The sequence below is a fragment of the Symphodus melops genome, assembly GCF_947650265.1.
Source record: "Symphodus melops genome assembly, chromosome: 2".
In the NCBI taxonomy this organism is placed as follows: domain Eukaryota; kingdom Metazoa; phylum Chordata; class Actinopteri; order Labriformes; family Labridae; genus Symphodus; species Symphodus melops.
Genome location: NC_136692.1, coordinates 27,367,030 through 27,379,717, shown reverse-complemented (window position 1 = coordinate 27,379,717; position 12,688 = coordinate 27,367,030). Strand labels below are relative to the sequence as shown.

The 12,688-nt window shown below is 40.9% G+C and overlaps 1 protein-coding gene across 1 annotated transcript; it reads right to left on the bottom strand.

The window, feature by feature from the left end:
• Window positions 1-237: 237 nt before the first annotated feature.
• Window positions 238-9,606, bottom strand: LOC306819839 (N-acetylgalactosaminyltransferase 7-like). Its single transcript, XM_079337419.1, has 15 exons — window positions 9,468-9,606; window positions 8,331-8,442; window positions 7,878-8,193; window positions 6,971-7,137; window positions 6,665-6,795; window positions 5,272-5,351; window positions 4,293-4,475; window positions 3,341-3,458; window positions 3,131-3,253; window positions 2,465-2,580; window positions 1,829-1,931; window positions 1,536-1,631; window positions 1,201-1,329; window positions 1,059-1,089; window positions 238-538 (listed from the first exon to the last, which is right to left on the bottom strand). Exons 1-15 carry the CDS (start codon window positions 9,588-9,590, stop codon window positions 432-434), a joined length of 1,935 nt encoding a protein of 644 aa, XP_079193545.1. The 5' UTR covers window positions 9,591-9,606; the 3' UTR covers window positions 238-431.
• Window positions 9,607-12,688: the final 3,082 nt, after the last annotated feature.

The window sequence follows — 12,688 nt, the reverse complement described above, 5'->3', positions numbered from 1 at the left end:
GCACCAAAACTCTAGGAGCAACCAGTGCCAGATTGACATCAGGTGTAATCAATCTCGCCTTTTAAATCACAGGTCCTTCCGTCCACTTTTTCTAGGCTAGTATAGCTAATGAGAACCTGAGTAGTAACAGGGACTTTCTTTCTCTCCCCTCTTCTGAGAACCTCAGTTTGAAACAACATGTCAACCTTGTTGTGCAGTCTTGTTTTACGCAGCTCATGATCAAGAAATACATGAAGATCATCATTCATACTTTTATTTCATCTTGTTTAGACAAACAAACACATCTCTGCTTTAAGTTAAATACAGTATCATAAAGAGTTGTTATAGTGTTCAAAGTTTGTAGTCTTTATTATGCTTTTCATTGCATTTCCGGATTTTTTCACAGTGATGTTCTCTGAATGAGTTTGTTTGTTTTTATAAGTCCCAGTTTGTCACAAAACCATGATGTTGTTCATCTCCCACTTCTGACTGGTTTTATTGGTGTCACAGTCTGAGATGAAAATGGTGTGGAGTTTGTCAGAGCGGTCAAGACACTTCCCTGAGACAAGGACAAAAACACACATTACTATTGACAGCTACAATACCACAGAGACAACATTACTGTAGTCACAGAGCTAAATGTTGAATGGGATGATGGTGATGTGATCCACAGCATCAGCTCTTCCTGTAGGGTCATCTTGTGGTGTTCAGAGGTACTGCAGCACTACACTCAGTTTGTTGTCTTTCTTGTCAACTCAGTTTACTGACATGTGAGACAGTGTTTGTTTCTTTGGTTTGTTTTTCCTATTGGTGTGCATTAGTTTCTATTTCTCTACATGTTTATTTCTACCCTGTTTTGCCCCATCTTGTGTTTCTTCTTGTTTTCAGGTGCAGTAGAGCACTTTGAAAAACATTTGATTGGTATTAAAGATGCTATACAAATAAAGCTTGATTGAATTGAAGAGACCTAAATACTTCACTATATCAGTGTGCTTCATCTTCACAATGCTTTTTTTGTTTAATAATAATAATGATGAAGGTGATAAATGTATGTGTAAAATAATAGATTAGATATTTACCTGTTGGCACATGATTGAACCGATTCATATCCTGAAAACACAGAAAGAGGTATTATTCAGTACTGACCAGTATGTGTGCATGCGTGCGTGCGTGCGTGCGTGCGTGTGTGTGTGTGTGTGTGTGTGTGTGTACATGTGATACCTTGTAGTAGCGCCACTCAGAGTACTTGTTCCCATCACAGGGTGTGATCATGACAGCTGTGTCATTAGCCCCTCCAGTCAAACAGTAGTTATTCTGAATCAGTTGGTTACCTTCATTGATACGGAACATCTACACACACACACACACACACACACACACACACACACACACACACACGCACACAAACTGAAGTAAATGTGATATGGAGGAAGTGAGTAAGAAGCTCTCTTTACAGACAGTAGTATTAATCTAAACATCAGTCACACAGACTGAAGCTGCTCTGCTGTTTGTTAAACTGGTCCAAACCAGACCAGAAGCTCCATGTGGGTCAGTACCTGGTTTCCACCCATCCTGTGGCAAGGTCCGATCTCCACATTTCCCACTTTGCGACCCATACTGTCGATACAGTAACTGGTCTCTAATCCCCGGATCTACACAGTCAAAAAAAAAACACAAACACAGAGCATGTCCACAAAGGTGTGTTTTATTTCAATTCAGTTTCAATAGCTTTTGATCCAATCGATCATTAAAATAACAGAGATTGTATTGTCTTAAAACACGTGCTATCAAACATTTCTTAAGTTTCAAGGATGTTGACAACCTTATGGACAAGTTTGTGTGTTCTTACCTCCCCCCACTCCACATTTTTATGAGGTGGAGGAAACTTTAAAGCGATGTCGTATGCGATCTCCTCCATAAACCACTTGAAGTTTTTACAGTGATGCTCCTCCCTGATGAGAGGAAACATAAACACAGCAAACGTGACAGTTACAAACAGTCAGTAACTCCTAATCAAAAGTCAGTGGTCTAGAGTTTAAATAAATGTAGTTATATTAATTACACAAGTCTTACGTCAACCCTACTTATGGCAAGCCCTTTTAACATTAAATAATTAGCAGTAATAGCAACTGTAGATGTACATAAATGCATGCTGACATGTTGGTTGATTTCAATGTGTCCAAATGTAATTTCCACTAGTGAAAACTAAATCACTACTTGTCAGGCAGACTCATATAATGTTAAAATGGCTTCTACAGGTAGAAACATAAACAGGCTGCCTGTACTCACGTTCCAGCACTGGGAAAACTGACAGGGCTCTCAGCATGTTCTGAACAACATGCTGGCTCAACCCCATCGTGAAAAGGACCTAACCATGTAACACTGACAAGATTCGGATTCTAAAATCTGAACTGCTCTCACACTGTCTGAGATTTTAAAGGGTACAGAGTACACAGAATAAATCTGTATCATATTTGAGTGTTACCTGAAGCGTTTCAATTCACTGATGTCTCCGTAGGCCAGCCCCCGAGTCTCAGGACGACTGGCATAAAAGTATTCCCTATATTCATCCCACCACACCTCCACCACACGCACATAGTTCTGTTCAAATATATATACACACACACACGCACACACACACACACACACACACACACACACACACACACACGCTAATTATTATTATTTTTCCACATAAAATAAAAAAGAAACTATGAAAAAACTATTGATAAATACTGAGTGAAATGATTTTTTTTTTTTGTCATGCAACGATGACTGCTTGGAGTTTGCATGTTAATTCACTATTTGATCAGGCAACAAGACAGCAAGACTCCAGCCAGTTAAAGCACGAAATCTTGAAAAACGAATAAGCTGAAAACACCTGCATGTCAAGTCAGACTAGCAGTCATGCTGTCTAAACACAGAAGAAGTTGCAACAAGGGTAGGAGAGAAAAGAACAGGAGGAGGAGGATGCAACGCTCACTCTATTAGACTCTTTTGAATCTCAGCTGTTTGTTGTCACATATCAGACCTTTGACTATCACAGCACAATCCTCGTTCAAATAGCGTCCTCTTTGACCTCTGTACTTTGCAAATACAACAGTAGCCTAGATTACACAGTGAATTGTAAAAATCCCAAGAGCTGCTCTACCTTCAGAGTCGGTGATGATCCAATGTTTGCAGGCGGCGGGTTCCCCTGCCATCCCTCCATTCTGTAAACATGACCGACCCGGGAGCACGGCACGAAGAGGAGCTGACCGCCACACTGCCAGATCTACACACAAGTTTAAAGTACAGTATGTGACAAAATAATCTGAGACTGTGCTATAGGTGTTTATAAAGGGTAGTACTCTTTGTTTACCTTGTAAGATATTTCAAAGTTTTCTCCTCCCCAGATCTGCAGGCCAGGATCGTACAGACCCAGCTCAAAGAAGAAGTCTCTCTCGATAGCAAACAGACCCCCCGCCATGGCAGGAGACCTGAGGTACACACACACACACACACACACACACACACACACACACACACACACACGGTACATAAACAAATATCTCATACACACGTGTAAATCCACACAGACCAGATCATCTTGGTAAATCATAAAGAAATAACTTACTATACTCTACATTATAATGCCAATATAGCAGCGAAGAATTTCTAAACGTTGGGAAATAGAGATGGAGACAAGTAAGATAAATCCTCCTTTACTTCTTCTGTAAACTCTGTTGTCTTGATGAACAAAGTAAAATGTTCCGGGTGTCGTTTTCTAAAAGTAGTTTGTACGTAGATCTTGACAGCGCAGCAGTTTTAGTGCAATCTTATCAAACAAGGCAATGAATGGCATTATGAGGTTTGTTTGAAAAGAAAACTTGTGATATTATATATATATATATATATATATATAGGCATTTTATGCCTTACTTAATGTGTGTATATGGTTCCTATTTTGTTTTGTTGTATGTGAAATGTTTTCTCTACATGTCTGCATAATGCAAACTTCTCCCTGGGGACAATAAAGTATAAATGAACATGATGATTAAATCTTTTTCTTTGCAGACAAAACACATTTTTTTGTTTCTAAATAAAGATTTAATCTATGACACATCCTGCCTTCCCAGCTATTTTGAGTGTGTTCATATACACCACATAGTTGGTGTCACAGACAGGATTTCACACACACACACACACGAAAGCAGCAATTCGGGAGATGGGGAGTTGATTATTAGGTGCTTTAAACAACATATTTCATGATACATTTAAGCCTAGTTTGGATCTGGTTGGATCATCAGTCAGGGGGCGTTTGTTTTGCGTACCTGTATGGCTCAGTGAGAGTCTTTCTCCGTTTCTTTTCTTTGTCTGTCAGAGGAATCCTCCTCCATCCCATGGTCCACTCCCAGGCACCTCTAGCGAAGTTGTCCTTGTCCCCTCCCCCTTGGGTCTCGATACTATAGGTCGTGCCACGGATAATGTCGACCAAAGGCGCCGTACACACCGTTCTGACAGAGGCGGGGTAAGGCCAGCAGTGAAGATAAAGGATGAGTGTTGGCATGCTGTAAGCTCTTTAAAGAGTGAGTACCAGTAGGCTGTTTTTTTTACATTGCATTCATCACCGCTCCACATTATATATTAGTTTGAAGAAGAAAGCCGGTGATTGGTTTTTCTTGTGCTAAAGAAGATGAAAATAACCATCAATAAACTTTTCTGTGAGTGTGCTCAGAGCTTGGAGCAGAAAACATAAATTAACAAAAAGTATTTCTCAATCATACTCAATATCTCTAAGCGGGATTTCTGGATTTTTGGAGCTATCTTATGTTCAAAGATTGTCAAGGTGTTTAACTCGCTTTGAACTGAACCTCTCTGTCGTCAATCGACTCTACAAACAGATTAAACAAGAAATTAATGGGATCTTTTTTACAGACAGATGCTAAATTTATCACTGCAATTATTAGAGACAACTTGATCTCTACACCCTGACTACATTCTAACTTTATTAAGTTTCCATCACTGATCTAACCAACCTTTTGAGTGCCTAAAGGATTTGCATTGTGTACTTCTGTGTGCCCACGGTTTACCTTGTCTTTAGTAACCTGTAGGGATCTGTGTGTTGTCCAAATGGCCTTAGTTACAGCAGATAGCTGTCTGTTTTTACTGGCCTTAAAGTTGTTCCCCATACTTAATACTTCACCCAATCCGACTGTCCAGGTGGGAAAGTGAAACTAATGAACCCTCAAGAATTTCAGAGGCTATCTGCACACACATGCACGTACACACACGCACATACACCTGTGTTACCTGTCTTTTGATATAGGAGCGACCAGAGGAGCATACCAGTTGATTCCAACCTCACAGTGAGCATCCAGGTAGATTAACACCTGGAAAACAGACACATACAAACATCTGATATGCGTGTTCTGTAGAGGCTAAAAACCCAGTTTGTTCAGTGTAATGATGGTCTTTCATTAAACTTTCAATGACTCTAAAATTTCTTTTGTTTTGTTTTCTTCTCAGATATTTTGATCCAGTTTTAGAGGGAACTGAGAGTAGTAGAATATTTGACGCTTCATTGAAAGAGTTTCATTTGACTATGAGAACCTGCTTATGACACAAGGATAATTACGTTTGTCAGTTTTCTCATCATGACTATCTTGGTAAATATTAGCTTATTATTTGTAATGCAATTCTGAAAATAACTTGTACTTTTATCAACCTCCTTAGTGTGTGCATTATTAAATCATCCCAAGTCAATTGTGTAGCCACGGGTGTGCCGGTGCCCCAAAGTATCAGAAGCAGAATAATTTTTTTGGATATATAATTTTTTTTTAAATCTAAATTTGTGCTTTTGATGTTTAATTACAACATTTGTTCATTTCAAATATAATTAAAATATTGAATATTGGGCTTGCCGCCAACCAATCTGACTGCAACTCCAGCATCTTGGTAGACGTTGCAGCGCATTGCTAGCAGTATGTCGCAGTGCCCCTCCAACATTTATTCTCCAAAAAACCTTAGCTTGATGGCCGGTCGGACACATGGCCTAACGCTCCCTCATCTAAAGAGGATATTCTCTCCCCAGGTCTGGAATCAACAGCTGGCATCTGAATCAAAAGGCACCGAAATGGCCTGCACCTGACCTTTCTGCAGTAGATGAAAATGCATGCCAGCCAAAATGGCGTGAGTTTCCATTCACCCAAACAGTCAGTGGAAAGAGGAGGAAATGTATGTGAAGTGATGTGACCATTACTCTTGGTTAGAGTGCTGCATCACAATGGATGCTGTTTTTTGCCAGTCCTGTTGCAACTTTATCAGCGAGGATGACAAGGAGGGCAGATTCAGCAAAACAGATCTGAGAAGTGTTTGATTAAATCAGCAAATCCAGGCATCTCACATTTCATTGGCTACAAGAAATGTCAGTTATCAGTACAGTGACATGCATTATGCTTGATATCGTAGATACATCAGAGCAGGGGCTTACAACTTAGGCTCTTATTGATTATTCTAGACTGGGAAGAGTGAAAGGAAGGATTCAATCAAACATATTGCAGCCAAAAATCATCATCTATAAAAAGGAAAACGCATTGTAAAATCAAGTTAAGTTTCCTTTCTAAACTGAACACTATGGCACGCTGCATGCTGGTATTTTAAACCCAGGCAGAACTGAGACCTAAGATGTCACATCATCGGGTACCTCTCCTTTAGTGGCCTTATTGGCTCCGATGCTCCTGGCCTGGATCAGTCCTTCTCTCTTCTCATTCCTGAACAGTTTCACCAGACCGTTCCACTGTTTGATGTATTCCTCCAGACGCTCCTTCAGGTGGGCTGCACTCAAACACATATTATATCAGTCAGATATTGCTTGTTCAGTCCAGAAATGTTTTTGTTTAGTCAGGTATTATTGGTTCAGTCAGACTGTAGTAGTTCATCAGATATTGCTGGATGATTCGTCTTTGGTAGCAGTTATGCTACTTGGTATTTATCAGCAGAGAAGTCTGACCTTTGTTGCTGAAGTCGTCGATCATGACGATCTCAGCCAGGTATTTCCTTGGAGTCCTCTTGATCACACTGTGGACCGTCCTCATCAGTGTAGACCAGCCTTCATTATGAAACACGATCACCACACTGGAGGTCAGCAGTCTGTCGTCATAGTGCCAGTACTTACACCTGAACAGGTGAGAAACACCAGAAAAAGTGATACAGCATCAAGTGACATTTCAGGTATAGCAACCAATGCTACATCTTAATAACATGATTTTATGTCCCTTAGAAAAATAAATTAGGTCTTTCGTCTTGAGAACATCAGCCGTCACAGAAAAAACAGAAGAACTAGAAAAACACATGTCAGGTTAATTATCATGTGAGGAAAGAAAACAACTCACAGTCCTGCAAGACCTGCAGTTTTGTATATAAATCAGTTTCCTCTGAACCAGGTAGTATGTTAGCTAAACCTAAGAGGTATGTCTGTGTCATGCTGTTGTGCAGATTAACCTGATCACCATAAGGAGAAGCCATGAGCTAAGATTAGCTCAGTTTGTTTCTAAGTTTATACCAGTGACAAAGATATCAGCACATTTCTGCTGAAGGTGAAGACTGATCAGTCTGTGTACCAGACACACCCACATCCGTGTGTGTGTGTGTGTGTGTGTGTGTGTGTAAAGGGTGTTTGCAGCAGGATACAGTCAAACACTGTGTTTGCAGAAGGATAACTCCACTATTGCTAGAGATTATTGATGTATTAATCTTTGTGTCTTTAACTGAATCTCTTCCTTTCTTTGATTGTTCATCTATAAGTAGCTGACACTGCGTGATTTCATTCATCATGTTTGCTGCGATGTGATAGTGACACCAGCGAGGATTATTCAGACAAACACTGATCTATTAACAGTGTTAACACTGTGACTCACTCCTCATGGCGAATGTCGCTGATGCTTCTGTCCAGAGATATCATGTCACTGGCCACCATGTTGAAGCCAAACTCTTTAACGGCGGCCTGCACGGCGTCTTTGTACTCTGGACCCAGGATGAAGGGTTTGGCCCCCTCTCCAGGACCATTAGGGACGCCTGGAGGTTCTGGTTCTTGAGGCTCAAAGTTACCCAGGATGCCGTTCTTCAGGACGGGGCTGGTGTATGCGTGACTGTGGGGTTTAAACGTCACATACTGCTGCTGGATCACCTGCTTCTCGTCGGGCTGCTTCTCCACCTTCTGGGGGGTTTTGGTTCCTGATGGAGGAAAACCCGGAACCAAAGCATGAGAACATATAATCTATCAGGTCACCTCACACCTGCTCTAGTCTTTTCTTCTCACAGGTGGAGTGTGTGTGCAGTCAGTGTGTTTATGGATGTTTATGGAGTCTCACCATTTTTCTGTCTGAGGGAGTTGAGGTCAATCTCCAAACCTTCTACAAGAGGCCAGGAAACAATAGTTTTGAACTGGTCTGGAGGGTCTACTGTGGACAGGGCTACAGCCTCCTGTAAGATCAAACTGATGGTCAAAACATAATTAACGTATTAGTATGACACTATGGTTTTAATACAACCACAGGTGACTTATTAGTAAGAAGAATTGAATGCGACCTCAAGGCACATTTAGATTCTTGTTGTTTTAAAAACATACAAGTCAAAGTAAAGAAAAACTGGTAAACACAGCCCTGAAGGCAGGACAGAGACCTAAAGCTAAATGCATATTTATGTTGATTCAGACAGCATGATTTAGGAAAGCTGATTGTGTGCATTTAGTAGTGCTAATGTTTAAATGTGTTGCAAAGCAAGAACGTGCTTCTCCTACACACACAACTTTAATGAGCAATTAAGCCTTGAGGCTACATCGCCGTGTAAATTAAAGTCTGTAATGTTTGTAGAGTAGCAATTTTGTGATTTATTCACTGTGTCAATAGAGAGTGTGTCTTGTATACATATTTTTGTTTGTACTGTTTTAGAATCCACAATTTTAAGAGCGCGGTCAGCAACCCGTACTATGCTAGCAAAAAGTGTCTCTGAGGCGTTAGGGCCAGGCACAATAACTTCAGGCTTGTCTGAGTTAAGAAGCAACAAATGTCTGCTCATCCAGGTCCGAATGTCCTCGGGGCTATATATATATATATAACTGATTAGGTCATCAGGTTTAATTGATATAGTGTTGAGTATCATCTGCATAAAATTGATTTATCATGGTTGAGTATGAGTGAAAGTGATGAGTGTTTCTTTATGATATTACCAAGAGAAAGTAAAGGGTTGAGGAGAACTGTGCTCTTCAAAGGGGTCCCGGGTTCAAGTACATCTGTTTGCTTCATACAAACATACAAGCTTCTAGAGAATAAATCTCCATGACAACAAGCTACCAGTTAGTTAACAGTAAATGAAAGCTTCCTGTCATCAGTCATCATGAGCACACCTGCTGCCCAAACATATTAGAGTCACTATAGAACACATTATGATCTGTTGTTTTTTAGATATGTTAAACTGCCAAACTGTTGTTTAAGCAGAAGTTAACTCACCTGTTTTCCAAATGGGTTTTCTTTCTTTGGTTTGATGGACCGAGCCGACCAGAGAATCTTCAGACCCACAAATATCCATATGCCCAGCACAGACCGCAGAAGAAAGCCCAGTTTCAGCCTCATACTGAAGCTTACAACAGGAAGAGTAAGTCAGGTTATCTGCTTGCTGTTGCGCTGCATAAAGTCTAACCATCTGCTCACAAACTAACTGTGACTATACGTGTTGCTGTGAGTTTGAACACAAAGCTGAAACTCAAATAATCCTGATTGTCTAATAAGACGTTTGAACTCCAGCAGGGAGATGTTAATTTGTATGTCTTTCGTTTGCTCTCTGATGATTTGGTCTGATCGATTAACAGTGACAGATTCACACTGATCCTGGTCCCTGTTCATGTCCTGTCAATGATACAGATCCAGGAGGTGTGCCTGGTTGTTTGCTGTCAAAGAGGAGGTCCTTCTTGTTCTTCTGACTCCACCTGTCAGCAAATATCCAGGCTGGGCTTGTTGGAATCACAAGCTTCAGGTAATAGTTGTGTGCATTTATATTTAGAACGTGCATCAATAGAAGACAGAGCCTCGCTGTCTGTCATGACAAAATGTGTCTCACACCCAGCCAAACAGTGGAGTGTACTGTGTAAACGGACTTTCACCAAAAGTGGCCCTCCCCCTATCAGTACACACAGAGAAATTACTAATAACTCCTCTCTGTTTTCAGAAGAACAGGATGTTGGAGTTCAACCTTCAGGTGGCAACATTAGTGTAGCCATGCAATTCCTAGTTTAGACAAATCAATTAAGATACTTTTAGATCCAAGGTCATGGCGGTGCAAGATGCCTCCTTGCGAGGCCATAAGTTGCCTTTGATTGCCTCACACTGTAAGGTGGTAGTGACTAATGTTCACTCCTGAGTGGATTTGGGTTTAGGGTTATCATGGTGGTACAGAGAAGTGTTGTATAGCATTGAAAATTACAGATCACAGATGGGCTCCAGCTTTTAGATATAAACTGGATGCGTCACAGACTCCTGCCTTATAAGGGAGGCAGGCATATTTAGCTATGCAGTTTACAATGTCAATAATCAAAATGAAACCAGATCAAACCTTTTACTAAAGGTTGCACGGCATCTTTTTCTATTGACGGTCCCTAACTTTTCCAGCCTCAGGGCTTTGTGCCTGCCAGGACCACAGGTGAAAGTTTCCCTCAGACCACAATGATAATACTGAAAGGGCATTTTGCAGGTAAAAAAAATGTGTAAATTAACACTTCACAGACAGAACATGAATATTAGACATGGAGCTGTAGAGTCCACTGGGACAGCTGGAGGAGGGGTTGCTGCAGCATCAGCAAATTGGACTGAGGCCTCATTCAAAAGGATCGTAAAGCGGTTTAAGAGAGTAAGCGATGGTGGAGACTCTCTCCGAGGAGTTAAGATTTTCTTCCTATTGCGCTAGGACTAGGACCGCTGGGTTGGCTTCGGTGTAAAGCTGTGAGCTGGAGCCAGGAGTTTTGCTAAAGTTGTCTTTGGCAAATGCTTCAGCACGCCATTTCATGATTGGTAAAAACCCCGTCCAAGCAGAAACGTCTTAGATGAATAGTTGAGGTGATTGAGCAGGTAAGCAGATCAGTCTGCTTTTACCCTGCATTGTTTGCAGCCCCTCAACAAGGAGTGTCTCCACTTGTTGGGCAGTCAACATACTGACACGGGCAGATTGCTTTAAAAGGGAGATTTGTTCCAGGACCACAGTGTCCACCCGTGTCTGTGCCTGTGGCATCAATGTTGCTATTCTTGGTGGAGTTGTTGTTCTTTCAGGGACATACGACACTGAAGAAAAGGCATGTTCCTTCTTGTCTGTCTAATCAAGTGTTAAGCATGACATGGTTAAGTTAACCTAAAATACTCAACCTGTGGGTTAAGGGTTTATATCCAGTGCTTTTTTTTTTTTTGTAATTTCTTTTTAAAAGAATCCAAAAGTAACACATGGATGCTGGTGTTGGAGCCAAACCCACTGTTGTGCCAACAGGCAAACAAACTTTGATTTTCTTCTTTTGTGCATCTGTTGGTAGACAAAGAAAACAACTTTGTATTTATAAGATGTTTACTGTATCACTTCTCACCAGAGAGTAGTTACATAGTACTGAAAACAGATGATCAGGGCACTCTGTGCACCAGGGAGATATACCCTCCACTCTGTTGAAAGTAATTGTATTATTTGATGGACTTCTTTTTTTTTTTTTTTTTAAGGTGGAGAAGTTAGATTGTTGCTTTAAAAACTTTAGACTTAAATAAACTAAACTTTGTGCATTGTTAGAAACCAACCAGCCTTCTTACTACAAGTGCTGCTGGAGTATTTTGACCTCTTCTCAGCCTTTCACTCTTCATACACCTTGTGAGTTGGTAAAGCTTGTGCCAGAATGCTTCTTTAGCACACTGTTAGAAAACAGCAAGAGCCGTTTTCAATAAAATATAAATTAAGTCTTTGTGTGTCAGACTGCAGTGATTGACTCAGAAACAAACAGGAAGCAGCATGAGCTGTAAAAATCAGGTGTTTTATTTGCTCCATCACCCCCCAAATATTAAATCTTTGCTATAAGTTAAATATTTACATCATTCAGGCCCCTTCACAAAATTATTCAGCGTCTTTACAAAGAATCTATTTACATTGTACAAAACATTGCATACATGATCGTCCAAACACCAAAGCCTCCCACAAAGAATCACTTTTTCTTCATGTGTTGTCGTGTTTGTATCCCCCCCCCCCCCCCCCCCATTCACAAACAACACAGTGTTCATTATCATCAGGCCGTGTCACAGTCAGCTGGTCAGATACTGAACCTTCATCAGTCTGTCATAAGGCAGGAGTCCTCGTCACTCACACAAACATCACACCGTCTGTGGGAGCTGATCAATCAGACCTGATCAATAGAAAGAACTGGAGCCAATCAGAGGAGTAAAGTTAGTGTTTCTGATGTGACAGTGAAGGAGGGCTGGTGTCAAACGTGGCCCACTGAGGGGTTTTGTTTTCTGTCTGTGAATCAGAGTTTAGAGGAGTGTGAGCACAGTTTTGTCTCTCGGGTCCATGGAGAGGAGACCCTTAAAAGTGGAAATAATGAGAACGTCTCGAAGAGTAAAGAAGAACACAGCTCAGTTAGTCAGAGTTCACAGTGTGTCTGTCGTCCATGTGTTTAGTGGCTCTGTTCTCAGATAAGGTTCATGCTCTCTGA